This window comes from Chenopodium quinoa, unplaced genomic scaffold (assembly GCF_001683475.1).
Source record: "Chenopodium quinoa cultivar QQ74 unplaced genomic scaffold, ASM168347v1, whole genome shotgun sequence".
NCBI lineage: Eukaryota > Viridiplantae > Streptophyta > Magnoliopsida > Caryophyllales > Amaranthaceae > Chenopodium > Chenopodium quinoa.
The window spans coordinates 3,127,633-3,146,593 of record NW_018743327.1 but is presented as its reverse complement, the minus strand read 5'-3'; the positions used below and the strand labels follow the sequence as shown (position 1 = coordinate 3,146,593).

Below are 18,961 nucleotides of genomic sequence, written 5' to 3'. Positions count from 1 at the left end.
TGTGAAAGTATTTTTGTGATCTGAAAGGCATGCAAACAAAGATTCAATTTCCTCCAAACTAATATTAGGCTAAATTGGTTGAATATTAATGCAACATATAATTCTAATTATTAGTGACCACTTGATTAAACAACAAAGTTAAAAAGGAACCTAAACCAAACATCCAAATTATCTTATAAGGCGTGATTGCAATTACATATTCCCTTTAAACATGCAATATGGTGATCAACAAAATAAAACAATATAATCATTATCAACATTGGAAGCAATTTAACCATGATAAGAACGATTATTACTAAATGACTAACATAACCAAAATAGTTAGAATTATAATAGGAACAAAAGGAACATATTCCTTACTTTAATTTGATTGCGTTTGCTTGCAATTATAAATCAATAAACTCGTTAGTAACTTCAAGAAAATAAATAATAAAATGGAAATTAAATCAAATGAAAGTAAATTAAAGTTTATTTGGGCCAAACTCTCAAACATTTCTACCTTTCACGTTGGCTTATGTACATATCGAATTTCGGGTAAAGTACAGACTCTGGGGAGTGCTTAAGGGGTGAATTGTGAGAAAAGGGAAGACAGGTATTAAGGCTAGAGCATAAGAGAGAAGGAGAGAATTAATAGGTTGGTGCCTCAAATCTGTTAAATTATATTAGCCCTTGTATTTATAGAGGAAATTGTGAGGGATGCAGTCCAGAACCCTAGAATTGATGCGCCGCAAAAGAAATGTACATTGTGCCACGACATTGGGCACCGTGGCATAGTATAGTCTGCTGTGGCATAGTACTTATACCGTAGCACGGTAATCAATTCTATCATTTCTGAAGGTCAAAACGCGTAAAAAGATAAAAGTGGGTAAAAAGAAATGTCGTGGCACGACAATGTGTATCGTGGCACGATATTTAATACCGTGCCCCTGCCATGGTTAATGAAATGGAGTAAACACAGTTTGGGCTGAAATGAGGTTTGGACAAGCTTTGACTAAATACTTGGACTAAAATGTGGACTGATTTGTATATTGATGTTGGACTAATTATGGATTTTAAGAACTCCCGAGATTAAATACTCGACCCGACCATTAATGGTTGTGAAAGGTTATTTACCATTGAGTTTGGTTTTGAGGAGACATCATGCCAACTCTTCATTGGTCATCGCGCACCTTTTGGACGGAGCTGATTGCGTCCTATACAACTAGCCCCTTAAGAGGTCGTATGACTCATGCCATCTCTTTTGAGTGCGTAACTTCACTGGTAATTACTCAATAGGATGTCTGACTGCAATTCCTCCCATACAACAAGCCCCTCAAGTCTTAGGAGTGCCTATGCGGTTCTAAGACTTAAGACAGTAGGTTGTGAAGTGATGAAGATGTTGTTGGGGCCTTTTGGGGACCATCCCACCTTTAAGTCTTTAACTCTTGATATACCCTTACTTAATAAGATTCGAACCTTAAAACTTCGGGTAACAAGGAAGTATGATTGGAGCAAAGATATGGTAATCTGAAAATAGTATAGTGCACCATGCTCATGGTGCACCGGAAAGAACATTAGACATATTTTAAAGAACATGGAAAAAAAATGCTAGTGTTTGAAAAAGAACATACTTGTGTTTGACAAAAGAACATGTTTGTGTTTGACAAGAACATGACATTATAAAGAACATAAAGTCTTTATAAAAAGAACATATTATTTTTCATGATTACTTGGGTGGTTGAACGTGTTTGAAAAAGAACATAATATTTGACAAAAAAGAACATGTTTGTGTTAGACAAAGATATAGGTGATCATTGGGCGGGCCGGGCCAAGGTTAAAAAATCGGCTCACTTTTCGGATCGGGCCAAGTTTTGGGCCGAAGTTTTTGTGCCCAAACCCGCCCAAAATGTTCCGATCGTGCGGACTTTTCGGGTCGAGTAAAAAAAATAACTAAATTGCATAAAAACGCATTCCCAAACCCGCCCAAAAAAAATAAATTTACGGGCTGGGTCCAATCCGATTTGGGGAGCGAAAAAATTCTGCCCAAAACCCGTCCAAAATCGGGCCGGGTCGGTCTGGTCTAACTTTGATCACCTCTAGCCAAAGAACATAAAGTCTTTACAAAATGAACATGATAATACATTAAAGAACATGTTCTTTTTTCTGATTACTTGGGTGATTGATTTTTATTTATTTATTTTTTAATATACATACATTAAAGAATATATATTGTATAATGTAAAGAACCTATTGTTCAAACTCAAAGAACATAATAATCAAACTTAAAGAGCATATTATATTATGCTCACGTTCATTACAAATATATATAATATTTTTTTTTCGCCCATATTCTTTTAAATATACCAAATGTTCTTTGCGGGTGCATGCCGGTGCACCAACCATACATTAATGGTAATCGTCTAATCAAAAGCCACTCTCTTTTCCATGTTGAGCTCCATTAGCATTTGCCATTTGGTATCCAAAAAGAGGTGCATGACATGAACTACGCCTATCATCGCTTCCATCTCATTAACACTTCCTCTGTTCGCTATACTCCTCTCAATCTCAATTTCCAAAATCATCACCTCACTCAAACTAGGTAATTTTCTCTCAACTTTCTCTTTCTTTTTAATTCTTCAATTCTGCATTTTTAAGGGTTTTCTTCATCTCATTCATAATCCCATTTTACAATTTTTTCTTCATTTTTCTGGGGATTAGATGGGTCACATTATTATCACTTTTAACAAAAATATATCTTCAATTAATCATGTTTCTTCCTTAATTGTTTTTGTATAATTTGCAGGATTGTAGTTTGCAGTGCAAGAAAGTTTTCAATGGAGGGTATTGAAAGTGAGGATATGGTGGTGGGTGACACTCTTGCTCTTCAGAAGAAGATTGCTGCTATTCGTGCTGCTGGACCTTCCAAGCTTCAGGTTTAAGCTTTGTTTTTCTCAATTTGTTTTTTGTTCATATGGGTTCATGGTGAGAACATTCAGTAATGGCAATTTCTAAGAAGTTCGAATTTATTTTATCTAAACTTAAGAATCCTTTTATGAAGTATTATATTGCTTGCTTGTTTGAACGCCTTAATCCCATAACTGGGGTTGGGTTAGCTACGTGGACCAATACGAGGACTTTAGGTCACCCATCCTAGTACTACTTCCAGGAAGTATTATATTATTGGACCTTATTTTTCGTTTTTTAACTCATTAAGCCATAATTTTATCTTATCTGGACTTATATGAATTTATTACCCTTATTATATTTTGTGTGAAAATAGGGTGAGGAAAGCATACTTTTAGAGAACTGAAAAGGTACATTCTAGTATTGAGAACTGATGATTAGAATCTGATTATGACAGTAGTTATGTGTATTTGTCACAACTATTGATCGTGCTTCAGCGCTTGCTATAAGAGTTTTGTGTGTCTCCCCTTGCTTGTTGCCTACTTTGATGTGCTTTGAGGGTAAAAATGTAAAACATTACTCCCTCCGTTATTCACATATCTGGCTTAATTTTTTCACCTCTATAAAATAATAAATGTTTTATATAATATGTCATTAGATTTGTCATAATGTCTAGTTTCATAGTATAATTTTGTTTCAATTTTTACTAATAAACAATTAAAGATATAAATGGTCAAAGTTGCATCTTGGCAAATGTGCCGGTCAAACTGATGCAAAAAAAAAAAAGAGTAATTGCTAGTGGTTAGGTACTTGTTACACATTTTGTGCACTTTGTAGTGGTGAAGGCCATCTTATGCTAAGGTATAAACTATAAAGTGGTACTCAGAGCACATCATCGAAAGAATTAGATCAACATAAGTAAAGATCTGGTGCTGTAAACTTGTGATAGATTCCACTACCATATTTTTGTCTAATGGTGCTAATGAGATTCCACTCCTATGAGTTGACACGAGCTCCCAAATACATATATTTTGCGAATTCCTGTTTAATTAATTTTTGTTCTGTTGCATCCAATTATGTACTAGTATATTTCTACTTGTGTAAGCTACCTAGATTTATCGAAGTATGTATACATTCAGATTGCTAATTAGGATGGAATGAATGAAACAAATGCCTTATGTGAGAGAGCAATAATTCCTTGCAGAAGCTTGACACATTTCACTTGTTAGGTGATTGCTGATTTTGATGCCACATTAACAAAATATAACATCAATGGCCAAAGGGGGCAAAGTAAGTCTGCCTCCAATCCTTTATTATATTAATATTCTTGGTCCTTTCACTCTATAATACATAATGCTTCCATTACTGTTTACTAATATCATGCATAGCCAGTCATGGGCTTCTACAGCAGGGGAATCCAGAGTATGATAGAAAGAGACAGGAGCTATATGACCATTACCGTCCAATAGAAATTTGTCCAGAAATTCCAATTGATGAGAAAACAAAGCTTATGGAAGCGTGGTAATTTTCTATATCATCTAATGTAGACCTCCTTGATATCTACCTGCTAGAATTTCTTGTTCCCTGCTTTGTCAGTCATGTAAATGATGTAATATTGACCCTAAAAAAAACCATGGCTCTACTAAGCAGTACAGTTATTTTTCAATAGGACATCAACCTTTTGACTGTATAGTTCATCTATACACTATCTTGTAGTTGTCGATAATACTTTCTTATGTAAATACACTTTCAACCCCATTTAATTTGGTGTTATTTTCATTTGCTGATGTCCCGTATTATATGAAGAAACACAACAATAACATCGTCCCAATGCTTTTAACAAAGCTAGAGTTCTAAGAAGGGTTGGGGTTAGAGTGTATGAAAAAGCCACAAACTTATACTTCCTCTGTTCTTTTTTAGTCGCGAGGTTGGAGACTTCACACTTGTCAATGCACATTTTATAACTAAAATATTTTAAGCATAAAAATTATTAAAAAGTTTACATTATGAAAGTTTGGAGGCAAATCTAATAAGATCCCACATGACTTTTTTTTTTTTTTTCCAAAGTATAAATCACAAAAGTCAATCATAAGAGTGAGTGTGAATGTAAAATTCCAAATGTTCTGAATAAAAAGAATGAGGAATTACTTCTTAAAAGGATAAAATTATACAGCAGTCATTGTTTACTACTGCCCAAATGGTGATTTTAATATTGGTTCCATGTTTAGTTGAAGTCTTTTTGAAAAAAATTAATATAATAAAGGGTGTGTTCATAAGAAATCAAACGTGCTTGTGCAAAAGTTTGTATCACAAAATAGGACAATGGGAGCCATTTATTTTAGTTTGTCCACTATTAGCAAGCCAAGAATGAAATCTTCTTTGAATTATTAGCAAGAAGATATACCATTTGAATCAAAGACAGTGTGAATGATACAAGAACTAAGAAGAATTTTAGATCATTCTATGACCACCCCCTCAAAGTTTTATTGAAGCATCCAAGGGAATTGCTAGCTTTCTAATCATGCTACCTTTAAAGGCAATCTATTTGGCAAGGGGTTGGGTTAGTGAACCATGTCCTTGATTCTATTTCTGATTGTTATTTTTCCCAAAAAAACAGGTGGGGAAAGACACATGGACTTCTTGTTGAGGGAGGTCTCACATTTGATGATATAAGAAAGTCTGTTGCTAATGCCAGAATGGCATTTCGAGAGGGTGTAATTGAACTGTTTCAGATTTTAGAGGTGATTATTCTTCATCTTTTAATCCTTCATTTTTAAGATCTTGTTGTTTCTGTTACATGCATATTTAAAAGTAAATTTTCTGCTTCACATTAGTTTGTTGAAGATGAACAACTGAACAAGTCCATTATAATTGGGGCTAGAAAATGATCCTGTTTCCTCACTCATCCTCTGTTTACTTATTACCAGCTCCCAAGCCAAAGCAAAGCGTTTTCAGCTCTAACCCATTAAGCCCATTATCTGTTTCCGTCTTATTAATATGCAAATAGTTCCTCGAGTCCATATGAGATGGCTCTTACCAATCTTCTTGCTCTATAATGCTCTCATTTGAATCATAAATGCATATCACTGCCCACATTCATGAGCCATAGTCCTATGAAATCTTGGTTTGAGCGAAATTCATGTTGTGTTTTCTTCTTCATCTATGTAGTGTGTTACAAAGTTTTTCCTGGAGCTCCTTATTTAACACTAGCACTTTTTTGTATATCAAGACATGTTAAAAAAATTTAATTGTTGAAGTTCCCTTTGTATATTTTACTAATTGTTTGTTGTTTCTGGTGCAGAAAAAAGATGTTCCTATCCTAATATTCTCTGCAGGACTTGCGGATATCATAGAGGAGGTAGGTGTGAGTTTTTGTTGTTTCTTTAATTAATTGTGGTTTTTATGCTCCCTTACGTTTTGTTCCATGAAATGAGCAGGTCCTCAGGCAGAGAATTCAGAGATCTTTTAAAAACATTGAGATTGTATCAAACCGGATGGTCTTTGATAACGAAGGGAACCTATCAGCTTTTAAAGGTATTTCTGTTATATATGAACCTCATTAACATGTGTATACTCTGTTCTTATGTAGTCATGTATTGACGATCATCATTGAAAGAGATATGGTTACACTGTTATTCTACTAGGACTATTTTTTGTTTTGGCCTCATACTTTATGAGCTTTTCTTACTTGCTGAACTACCCTCAAAGAGTTTTAATTTGATCCATCATCTATATTTATTCTTCTATCTTGTTGTTTCCAGGAAAAACTATTCATGTCTTGAACAAGAATGAGCATGCCCTGGATATGGCAGAACCTTTACATGATAAAGTGGGAGCTGTGGATGCGCCTGTTATTGATTATGTTGCCATGAAACAGAGAACCAATGTTCTACTTCTTGGAGACCACATTGGGGACTTGGGAATGTCAGATGGTCTTGATTATGAAACACGAATATCAGTGGGTTTTTTGTAAGTTCTTCTTTTCAATGCTATCTTCTATTAAAGCAATGGTATTGGTTTTTCTTTGTAAGTTGTTCTCATCTTCTGCCATGAGTTCATGATCACCTTTGGCTCTCTTGCATTTTATAGCTATGATTTGTCATTCTATCATTGCAACTCCTTTTTCCTTTTTATATTTTATAATTTTTTTTCTGAATATGCAAAGCAGGAACTAGATAGGGAGGGGGGGGGGGGGAAGGTGGGTAAGATTTGTTTTGTTACTATAGAATTCAAATCCTGTAACAAAAATCCCTGATACTCCCTGGTTGGAAAATATAAATCTGCTCTTATAGAAACCTGAGGAGATATTCCCTGTTGAGTAATACAGAAGTGTTCTTTATGAAACTTAAGGTATCAATCTTATCATCCTTCCTTCCCTTTTTAGCCATGGGATTAGCTTGCATGTTTAATCTCCTTGGGGAAAATTCAGCCATTCATGAAGTAATAATGGATATCAGGTCCGTGCAGTTAACACACAAGATTGTTAATTGGATTTTGGACTCCATCCAAGCATGCAATTGGTTTCTTCGAAGTGAATTTAGGGAGTGATCTCCCCATCCCAACAGAGATTAGCTATAGCTATCAAGGATTGTAGCTAATTCTCTATGGCTTTGCAAAGTTAGCCCTTTGCACATCAATGATGCCTCAAGCGAATAACAAGCCCTTAATCATCTTGCTCGAATTTCCTTGCTCGGGCTTCGAAATGGCTTGTGGATCATCAATTTGGGCCTCAAACAACGATTGGTCATAGAAATGCGTTCCAATCTCCAACATCTTGTAGCAGTCATGGAAGAGAGATAAAAAAATGTTCGCTCCTATTTCCTAGATATTTAACTCATTCTCGAAGATCGAAAGATCAGCCTTGGAAGAGAAAAAAAAAATTGGGGTGACAGAGAAAAAGGCAAATCTTAAATCTTACTTTTTCTCTCCTCTCATTTCTAAAAGCAAATTTTTCATATATAATAATTGTCATATTTGCTTATATTCCAAAATGAGCAAATTTTAACTTTTTCTCTATTCTATTTCATTTCTTGAAGCAAATATATCATGCATAAATGCATAAAAAATCATATTCGCTTATTTGCGCAAAATGTACCAATTGAGTAAATTTGTTTGCTTATTTGCATATAATGAGTAAAAAATTCCCACACTCGTCTTCTTCGTCTCCTAACACCATTAATAGACAAATGGTAGCTTTAGCATCACCCTACAACAATAACTATAACAACAATTCTAATCCACAACTCAAATAAAATAACAATAAAGTTATACTTCACATCTTCAATTAAAATTCCCAATAATATTCATCCCAAACTATGTTTCTCACATCCCATAATAGCACATTTAAACTCAAAATAAATTGAACAATTGTGGGGAATAACTGTATGAAAAAGCAGAATCAACACTTGATTTTAAGATTCTCACAATTATATAGTTATTTAATTAGAATTATCAATCTGAGGAGGAGAGAGAAAATAAGTGAAGATGGTGAAGAAGTGGAGAGAGAATTGAAATGGTTCAATAGTTGCATTCGTTTATGAATTTAATTGTAAATTTGCATCTTTTGTATGTAATTCCACCGTGGTTGGATGATATGGGCCGCGTTTGGTTTGATGTAAAACATTTTCAATGAAAAACTAGTTTTCATGGAAAACAGATTTTTAAGGAAAACCACACTTGCAAGATAATTTTCCTTTGTTTGGTTCTTATAAGAAAAGTAAAAGAGAAATTAAAAATAGTACTCCCTCCGTCCCTAAATTACATTCCTCTTTCTAGCATTTATTCCTCACATAATAGAGAGAAAGAGGAATGTAATTTAGGGACGGAGGGAGTTGTGGAAATGTGGGGATGGATGAGAGGAAAATAAAAAAGAAATAAGGAGAAGGGGAGGAAAATGTGGCTTCCCTTGTTTAGTCAAGGAAAATGTTTTCCACCATTATGAATGCAATTTTCCACCCCTTCACAAACCAAACAAAGGAAAATGAAAAATAATGGGAAAATCATTTTCCATGAAAACATTTTACATCACACCAAACGGGACCTTAAGGTCTTTTGGAGGAATATTGGGAAAATGATGGATGTAAAGGGGTTTTGATCAGGAGTTTGTATTGATCTGTACTACGATAAATGAGCTGATAAAAATGAGTCCTTGGACTTACATAGACCTAACTACCTCCCCAGATTTGAGATCCTCTCGCTAAAGCTTTATACCTTACTGGATTGTGAAAATCGCTCTTAACATCTTTAACTGGTGGACTTATGAGAATTTTTATTGAAGTTTGTTAAAGGTCTTACTAAGATGAATAACTAATACATAGTTGTTAGCTCTATCATTTAGTCTATCTCTTACTGTTTTCTTTGGTGATGATTTCTAATGGTTTATTAACTATTTGCTCATCTGGAATAGGCTATTACAATATATACTGCCATGTACTTGTAATTGTTGGAAGATTTTAAATTAGAAAATAACCTCTTTGACATGTGAGGATCAAGCCAGTGCTGATGATATTGAATGTAGAATTTGGGTTGTTGAAACTGTAGGCTTTCTTTGACAGGGACAACATAATAAAATTAAAGGTGTGCTGGAACAAATAATGTATTGAAAGCAGCTGTTTGACATGGTCTAACAAAAACTGACAGTCTGGCCTCAACTCTTACTACCCTATTAGCTGTGCTTCTTGTTCTGGTTTTGGAAGTTGGAATTGGAAATATTTTGGGTTTTAGATTAGTATATCCTCAATATTTGAATTTATGGGATGCTGTCTGGAAAGAACCTCATCATATTTTTCCTATTTTACTCTAGTTATGTTACAGTTATTCACTGGCTACATCATTGTTGGTATCTGCAGTAATGATGGCAATGAGACTGAAAATAGAACATTGTAAATGAGATGTAGAATGATTTGGAAACACGGTTAAGACATATAATAGAGAACAATGGCAACGATTGTTATCTGTAATATCCTCAAGCTCATTAACTTCCCTCTTGTCCGTTGCTTGTGGACATAACTAACATATCGTTAGTGAACCATGTAAAATCTGTATTCTTGTTTGTTGATTTTCTTAATTTTTCTTGCGTCTTTTACAACATTAAGTGATTGAGTTTCCAAGTCAGGTTTTACTGTGCTACCCTTTTTTTTTTCTGGTTGTTCACTAATTGTGGCTATGGAAATTTCATGACAATCCTGTTTCATTGCCTCTTGGTTCCTGATACTCTTTCCTGGAATATTTCTGTATTTGAAATGGAGATATATTGGATGATGTGAAAGCATACTGCTGGCATAAAATTAAATCTGGATGAGTTTTTTATTTTATTATTATTATTAACAATATGCTGAGAAATGAACTTAGCATAGTGACCAAAACAGAGGATTAAGGACAGAAGAGATTCAGGAAGGAAGAAGAATGATAAGGGAAGAATAAGTAAAGATATGAGCATATGATTGTATATTTATGCTAATAAAATTGCCAATTAAAGCCTCCCAGACCTCTTAATACTAATAACTTTCCACAATATTCAACTTAGCTCTCATGTTTCCCATTTTTTTATTGTTTGGTTTGTAAAGCATGGAAAACAATTATGAAAGGTGGAAAATTTATTTCTTAAGAGTTGAAAATTTCTCCTTTCGAAAGGAATGAATGCCATATTCCTTCTAATTCCTCATCCCTTTTCTATCCTCCCATCCATCTTTTGCCTTCTACTTCCATGTTTTCCTTCTTCCATTTGTTTTTCTTGTAAGGAAAAAAAAACCAAGGACAACTGTTTTTACAAGTGTATATTTCCTTTGAAAATTGTTTTCCATGGAAAATCATTTCCCTGGAATATAATTTGTGAATAAAAACCTATAATTAATGAAAAGATGAGGTGGTTATTAAGTAAACAGATTTCTAAAATGATTCTTACTATAATGTCAATATAATTAAATACAAATCTTGATTACTGAAGCACGCAACACTTGGTTAAAATCATTGCTCAATCTGATGATCATAGTAGTAGTCTAGTCTCTAAGACAATGATTCCCAAGGTAGGTTGTATTTTAAATACACACAGATGGTTGACTTAAGGAATTCATGTGAAAAGAATACAAGCCACATAATTTGTTACATTAGATTTTGTTTGGAGCTTTATCCCATGTTTTTCAGCTTCTCTTGCCACCAATGACAAAATTAATATGTAGTATTTCTTCCACCCAAAGTAATTCACCACATTAGTTTAAGAAATTGAGTTAAAATATCATAAAAATCGTTCTTTATCATCTCATCCAAATTGATATTGCCCTGCTTTAGTTTAAGAATTATTAGTTAATGATGTAATTAAAGGGACAAGGAAAGGTTCAAATTTTAATTTACTGAATATTGAAATTGAAATATTATTTTAGGATTATCAAATAGAAAGTTGGTTTATTAATTATTGATGGAGAATAATACAAATAAAGCTGTACCATTCATTTACTATATTAATTTTTTTTTTGTATAGTTGTAGCCTTGCACTATCATTTAAGTAGAATTTGTGACTGACCATGATCCATATGAATTATGCAGGAATGACAAGGTCAATGAATCTCTTGAGAGTTACAAAAAAGCCTTTGATGTTGTATTTTTGGTGAGTGGCCTGAATTGTGTGCCTCTTGTTTAATTTTGTTTAACTACTGATATTCTAATAATTTTGTTTTGGTCAAAGGTTGTTGTAGTCGCTCTGTCCTTCTCTGCTTTATTCCTCCGTTTGATCTTTTACTTTGGGCCAGTAAATGAGGGGCTATGAGAGAGCGTTATTAGAAGTAGGGTATTTTATTATAGTATGTGGGATCATAGTTGTTAAGCTGTTGATGTCTACTTTATCCAATGTGCTTTGATTCTGTGGAAAAGACCTACAGAATGACTTTTTTTTAGCTTTTTTCATTGAGTCCAACTGTCCAAGGGAGTCACAAGGGAGAGAGGGGATTTGAACCTGTGATACACTGACCTATCGTATACAATCTCTCAATATTTGTCATTAGGCCAAAACCTCATTGGTATGACTGACCTAATCATAGGTGCTGGCATGCTGCTTAGTGATCCTATTTTTTTCATACGGTCTGACTTGAGACCTAGGATCTTTGGGTGAATGCATTTTGGTGTGGATTGCATAAAAATTTAAACATAAACAATGTTTAGCCTGCCAATGAAATTGATTCCTTATACTAAGGATTGAACTTTTCCGTACATTTAAGAAAACAGAATGTGTCAGATCTATATTTTGACAGGATAAAATAAATACTTCGTAAAAAAGATAGTACAGTCTGAGAGGAGTTTTGTCAACAGATTTATGAAAATGCTGTATCTCAACATTCATTTTGCTTCTTGGAGTGAACTGTTTTGTATTGAAGCGATCTTCTGTTCCTTTAGAACTTAAACATGGAACTAAACATCTGTATTTTTTTTTTTTTTGCAGAATGATGCCCCGATGTCGGGAGTTGTCAACCTTCTTTCTCAGCTAATCAAAGATGGATGATGTATTGACTACATGCCTTGTATTCTTTTCACATCAATTCCTTAAGTCAACAATCTGTGCGTATTGAAAATACAACATACGTTGGGAATTATGGTTTTAGAGACTAATCAACTGCTAGCATTTTCAACTGGGTATATGATCGTCAGATTGAGCCATGATCTTAGCCAAGTATTTTACGCTTCGGTAATCATGATTATTGTTTATTCATGTTGACATAATTGTTAGAATAATTTATTGTTGTACGAATTTGTCTTCTTAAACTTAATAACAACCACATCTTTTCATTATATTTTCTTTTTTCTTATTTTGATTAATGTCTTGCTCTATTAGTTTGCTTTCAGACATGGTGGTGATATTCTGCATAGCACTCATCACATATGCCCTATTTCCTGTGGCATTTGATGAATGTGCAATAATGCACTGTCACTTCTGTTGGGTGTTACTATTGCCATATCTACAACTCTGAGCGATTTTCCTAAATATTGCTCGATAATGGAAAAAATAAAATAAAATAAAAAAAAAAAAAAATCTCAATGAAAATACTTCAAATTTTAAATTTAGCATGCTGCTCACAATTTTAAGATTTTTTTTCCTCACCTAAAATTACCCAAAATATTTCAGATGAGAAGATTATTTTGAAATGGAAGAAGTATTTTCCAAATCTGAAAATTTTAAAACATTTTCTAAAATCGTTTTCTTTACCAAATTGTATACATTGATAAACATAGATAAACTAACACAAATAAAGCTAGTGATCACATCAAATTAATTTCAAAATAAGCAATTACTTGAATAAGTTAAACCGAACATAGCCTTAAAAGCGAGAAATTCCTCCCTCCACACAAATTTACGCGAACGCGAAATGTCTTACATATTCAATGCGCACGATACCAAAAATAAGCAAGATTTTCCATGCAAGATATGGGTTGTGCGTAGAAGCAAACACAGCAAAGTGGCAGACACATACGTAATACACCACATAATTATAAAGTGGCAGACAAAACACATACTTTTAGGCTTTATTATGACATCCCATTTAGATTGGTGCAACTTCAAAGTCAAAGTCATAATTTGCAAAATCATTATCAACTAAAGTTCATCAACATTAACACATCTTCTCCCACCAAATTTGGGTGTGCTTGTTCCATGCCTGTAGGCTGTAGCATCTTGTGTGCAAGAAACATTAATTCAATTGGATTTAAAATTCACTTTAAACCCCTATTTAATGTAATTGCCTGTGCTTTAGAAAAATAGCTGTCACATTAGTTATTTTAGAAAAATAGCTATCACATTAGTTATTTTAGAAATCATGAATGACGACAATCAAATTAGAATATCATAAATAGTATTTTGTATATGTGAATGTGACTATACAATCAGGAAGTAGTTTAAGCTGTCACACCATTGCATTTCTAAAGTACATGTACTACTAATATATTTATATACTACCTACATTTTTTTTACATGTTTCTTTTATCACGTGCATCAATGCATAATGTTTACGATTATCTCTAATTATAAACATTGTAAATTTACAACGAGACGATTCAAAATAAATCACAAAAACTAGTTAAATTGTAGTTTGCACGTCAACTAAAAAACTGGTTGAATTAGTATTACCGAATATAATAAATGTCTTCTACACATTGATACATTATATTTAATTAACTCAAGTAAAACATAAGTCAAATTTGCAAGTAGATAACTTTTACAACGTACGCAAGTATTTGATATTGGAAAACATTTGTCTTTTCATATATGTCAATTTATTACTCCTTCATAAAAGCAAATGGAATTGCATCACTTCAAATTTTCAAATTCACCCGAATGAAAGACCAGAAAGACAAAAGCCTCTACTTTTAACTTTTTAACTAAGCTCTAGCATCTGAAAAATCTCACTGAAACAAATAACTGTACTATATAAGAGAAGTTGAAGCAAAATTAAAATAAAAACACTTTTATTATCATGTTATAATATGGCATAACAGTTTATCTCTATACTAAGCGCAAAAGATCACCCTGCACTTTTGAGGGCGAAACGCACTCACAAGGGCTTAGTAAGATTAATTACACATAATGCCTCCTGTAAGACCTTAAACGTCTGTTTAAAAAAAGAAAACATGGAGAAAATAAAAAAACCCTCCAAAAAATTATGAGTTAGAATGGACAATATGTATAATCCCTTCTCAATTTTTTTCCTAAGCAACAGCGACTGTCATCATTGATGCTGGTACGTCAACTGCTACTGGCCACCATTATTGGTGCTGGTACTTGATCAACTGCCATTGATGCATGTACATCAGCCGCTGGCAAAATTGGAACAACACCTGCTATCTCCAAAGCTATATACTCAGCAGGTGCTGGAAAAAACTGCTGCTTAGTGAAGTTAAACTCTATCTGTAGTCGCTGGTGAATCGGGGCTGAAGACTTCAATCCCTTCTTCATATCAATCTGCAACTCCCTTATTGGGATGGCAGCCAAGAACCTCTTTATGTACTCCTTGCAGGAATCTTTACCTCTGCAATGCACCTTCTCTTCCTTTATCCCTTGTGCACTTTCTGATTCCTGGTCAGACGAAACTTGCTGTTGACCCGTTGATGAAGAAGCCTCCACTATTGCAGACTTTGTTTCAGTGGGCTTTGCATCCTCTGATGATGAAGTTTGACAAGGTAATGTTTCGATGGTGGTGTCATGGTTGAATTTGAGAACAAAAGCTTGATTGCAGCCCTCGTAAAGCCTTTCTCCCAATGTGTCAATGATGTAAAAGGCATCCCAGTCAACCCTGAGGATGAAAAAATGGTCATTCCAGCTCACAACATACACCAAAGGTTCACTATTGCAGTTTAGCTCTGATGCAACCCGGCAAATCTCATCCCATATATTGTCAAATGACATGGCACCCTGAAGGAAGCCAAAACACTCCTCTTCTAGCCCATCAGGATGAAAAAAACCAATGAAAGATCTCTCTGGGACGACAGAGAGGGGGCGGATTTTAGCTTGAATGACAGTCTCAAGATCAAAGTGCTTGTCAGGAAATTTCTCCCGGTAGTCCTCATTCTCACAGAGATTTCTCCACTGAAGGGAACCTTCTCGAATGAGGCTGTCAAATTCAGATTTTACAGGCATTTCCCTTTGGTTGGAGTGAAGCCAATCAGCAATGACAGCAACCAAAGCAGTGCATGCACTCTCACCAGCTGCCCTTTCACTTCTTTGATCGATTGAAGCAAAAAAGACTTGAGTTTGAAGCTTCAAGCTCCCATCACGGCTCAGAACCTCCTTTTGCTCCCAGCTACCGACAGCAAAGTTGTCATCCCCAAATTCAGAAATGTATGATGCACTTCCCATCGAACCTTCAAATTGCTGCAATTAATCAAGGATTCACAACCATTATTGTTTATTTATGCATTAGTCATGCCCTCCAACCATTTTTCTTGATTCCCCCAATCATTTAGACTCACAAAGAATTGCAAATTTAGATAAATGGAAACCACAAGTCCACAACAATACTCAAATCACATAACCATGCACTTGGCACAATTTTGAAAACTTAAAGACAGACTAACATACCCAAACATCATAATTTTTATATGCAACTAAGCTAAAACAATAACCAAAAAAAAAACAAACAAGAGTGATTTTAGATCGATGCTTACCGCTAAGGATTCATCAGAAAGCTGTCGGCGATAAAAATCAATATCATCTCCGCCTTCTTCACCATAGTCCTTCTTCAGTAATGGCTCTCCTTTGACCTTACGAGATTTAAAGCTCAGCTTTCCTTTCGTCCATGAAATACCAAATTTCGAACTCGGCCTCTGCAATTGCTCTGAAATCAATGTGTCATAATCTTGAGCAACAGAGCTGTCTACATGTGGTTTATGTCTGCCGTAATAAACCAAATCATCGCCCTCACAATTGACTCCTAGGTCAAGTGCTCCTCCAGCGAAGTTGGCATGGACTAAAGTGCCATAACTGCAGGATTTTTGAACATCCACATCCTCTTTACTTTCTTCTGATTCACCCTCATCAGTATCGCCAAATGAGTCTGTGTCGAAAGGGTCTGAATCCTCACTTCCAGTAGAGAACTTACTGTCACAACTGCCTTCTCCATTGTATGCCTTCTTCAATTTTCTAGATGAAACAAAATCTGTCAAGCTTTTAACTTTTCTTAGATTTGATTTAAAAGAAGAAGCTTCATCATTCTTGATCAGATGAGAAGCACCAAAACAAGGCGATAATGGAGCAAACATTATTGGTCTCTGCCCTTCAACTGACAGTTCTCGCGCAGATTTCAACTCCATCAAGCTAAGAGAAATCTGTATGCAGCAATAAAACTTGTGAGCATGGTTCACAAACATAACAGGAGTACCAAATGCAGCCACATAATTCTAAACCAAGTATATAAAAGAGCGGGGCTTACACAAAGAGAGGGGCTGCAATTGAAACCGCTATGGAGGATAGAAAGAGGAACATTGATGTCAAAATCATTCACATCTTCTTCCAAAGAAACAAATTCAGCAAGGTTTAATACAGCAGATGCTGTCAACGGAGCCATCTTCTTTGTTCGTTTCTCAGAACCCTAAATTTTAGAAACAGATCAGTAAATCCATTTTAAAAAAACACTCTTACATATCATTAACATAAATGAGACAAAGGAAAAGGACAATTAAGCTAAACAACCAACAAAAAACAATAAAAAGTAATTCAAGCAACAAAAAATTTCTGCAGCCAAAGTCATACTTTCTTAGAGTTGAACGAGAATGCCAAATAGGTTCCCACAATATTAACACGCTACGAGTTCAGACACAACCACGACAGCCAAGAAAAACCAATGACTTGAATTATTAGCTTAGCTGAATCAAATAGATATGCATCATGACAGCAAGATAACATAATAGTGCATCATCGATCACATTGTCGGAATAAAAACAATAACATCATAGGTCACGAAAGTGCAAAACATTGTAAAATTATAGATTTGTGTATCATCATTAACAAGTTCACTCAGAAACAAGATTCATGTGCTAAAAACCTTGGCTTAATCAGTCAGTCAGTTCAATCCAATATCCAACCAGTCGTAAAATTCAAACCAAAAACATATTTTTTTATATATATCCCTAAAAATCAGCATATGCATTACCAGAAAAAAAATACCTAACAAAAACAGGATTATTTTTTTTAACGAGGTTTAGTCCAAGAATCAAGGCATATGGATAATTCTAACCTCAAAATTTAAAATTGATCAACAAAAATTCCGATTTTCAATGCAAATCAACAACCGCACATGATCATCCCATGAAAATAAAATATACAAAATAAATAAACAAAAAAAAAAAAAAAAAAAAAAAAAAAAAAAACAAAAACAAAACATGCAGCTGTCACAAAATCAAACAAAATTTAAGGAATCTATGAAATTCAATACCCACATAATAATCCAAAAAGTCAACTTGGATATATGATCAACATCAACATTTAATCTCAAAGAAGTAATCTTTAAAATCAACATCCACAAATTAAAACAAAAACTAAATACATAAATTCATATGTTAATTGAAAACTTACATAAAAGACCACCAAAGAGACTTCACAAGGATGAAAAACACCCTCAATCTTATCTTTAGACCCACAAAATTGACAAACCCTCGTAAATTCTTCATCCCACTGAACGACACCGTTTTGACCCAATCTCTCTTCCCTTGAAATTAATTTCTTGACACCCTTGTTTTTCAATGATTTAAACCCATTTGATTTAGGGTTTTTCCACTTAATCTCCACCCTAAATTTATAATTTTCATCATCATCTTTCTCTTCTTGAATTAAATTTAACCCTTTAATTGAACCAACCACAATTTTAACCTCAAATTTTCTCGATTGAAGTGGTGGCAACCATGGCCTCCACTTGATCATATTCACAACCATTAACAAAGATTAAAACTTTTACACAAAAAAAAAAAAAAATCAAAATTTGCACAATTGGTTCACTTTTCTCAAATGGGTATCTGGAATTTTTGGGAAATTTTTGGTCAAAAAAGAGGATGAGTAATTGGAATTTGAAGAAGTGGAGGGTTAAAGTAGAGTGGATTTTTTTATTTTATTTTTAATATAGAATTTACTTTGTTTTAATGTATTTGGGATATGAGGAAGAATATATATAATGGGTTATGAGTTGACTTTTTAGGGGATTAGAGTGGGTGAAATTGTGAAAATAAAATATTTTTTAAAAAAAAAATTGATAAAAAAAAAGGTCTTTAAAAAAAAGTTGAAAGTGAGGGGTGATGTGTTTTTGACAAGTAATGATGGTTGTATATTCACATACAAATTCCACTTCCACCACCGATTTGGATACAAATAGGTGGCAAGATTGAGATACAAGGCCGGCACTATTTTACTAAAGCTAAAACATAACGTCTCACTCTTCTTCTTTTTTTTATTTTCCATTAACAAATTAATTAGGAAATATGTGGATAGGATTGTGTGTGACAAGTTTTTGAAACTATGTGGAAATTAGTTAGTAGTGTTGTACACACATAGATTCATAAAGGCAATGATGTAGAGTAAGAGATGATAAAAATTGACATGGTACGATAACAT

At 34.0% G+C, this 18,961-nt stretch overlaps 2 protein-coding genes across 2 annotated transcripts; one reads left to right on the top strand and one right to left on the bottom strand.

Moving 5' to 3' along the window:
- Positions 1 to 2,383: 2,383 nt before the first annotated feature.
- LOC110737408 (7-methylguanosine phosphate-specific 5'-nucleotidase A-like) lies at positions 2,384 to 12,662 on the top strand. Its single transcript, XM_021917770.1, has 10 exons — positions 2,384 to 2,578; positions 2,783 to 2,912; positions 4,113 to 4,173; positions 4,272 to 4,404; positions 5,501 to 5,624; positions 6,185 to 6,241; positions 6,321 to 6,417; positions 6,645 to 6,852; positions 11,425 to 11,485; positions 12,314 to 12,662. Exons 1-10 carry the CDS (start codon positions 2,478 to 2,480, stop codon positions 12,371 to 12,373), a joined length of 1,032 nt encoding a protein of 343 aa, XP_021773462.1. The 5' UTR covers positions 2,384 to 2,477; the 3' UTR covers positions 12,374 to 12,662.
- A 1,630-nt stretch (positions 12,663 to 14,292) lies between these two features.
- On the bottom strand, positions 14,293 to 18,717 carry LOC110737407. Its single transcript, XM_021917769.1, has 4 exons — positions 17,933 to 18,717; positions 16,791 to 16,949; positions 16,027 to 16,686; positions 14,293 to 15,733 (listed from the first exon to the last, which is right to left on the bottom strand). Exons 1-4 carry the CDS (start codon positions 18,287 to 18,289, stop codon positions 14,609 to 14,611), a joined length of 2,301 nt encoding a protein of 766 aa, XP_021773461.1. The 5' UTR covers positions 18,290 to 18,717; the 3' UTR covers positions 14,293 to 14,608.
- Positions 18,718 to 18,961: the final 244 nt, after the last annotated feature.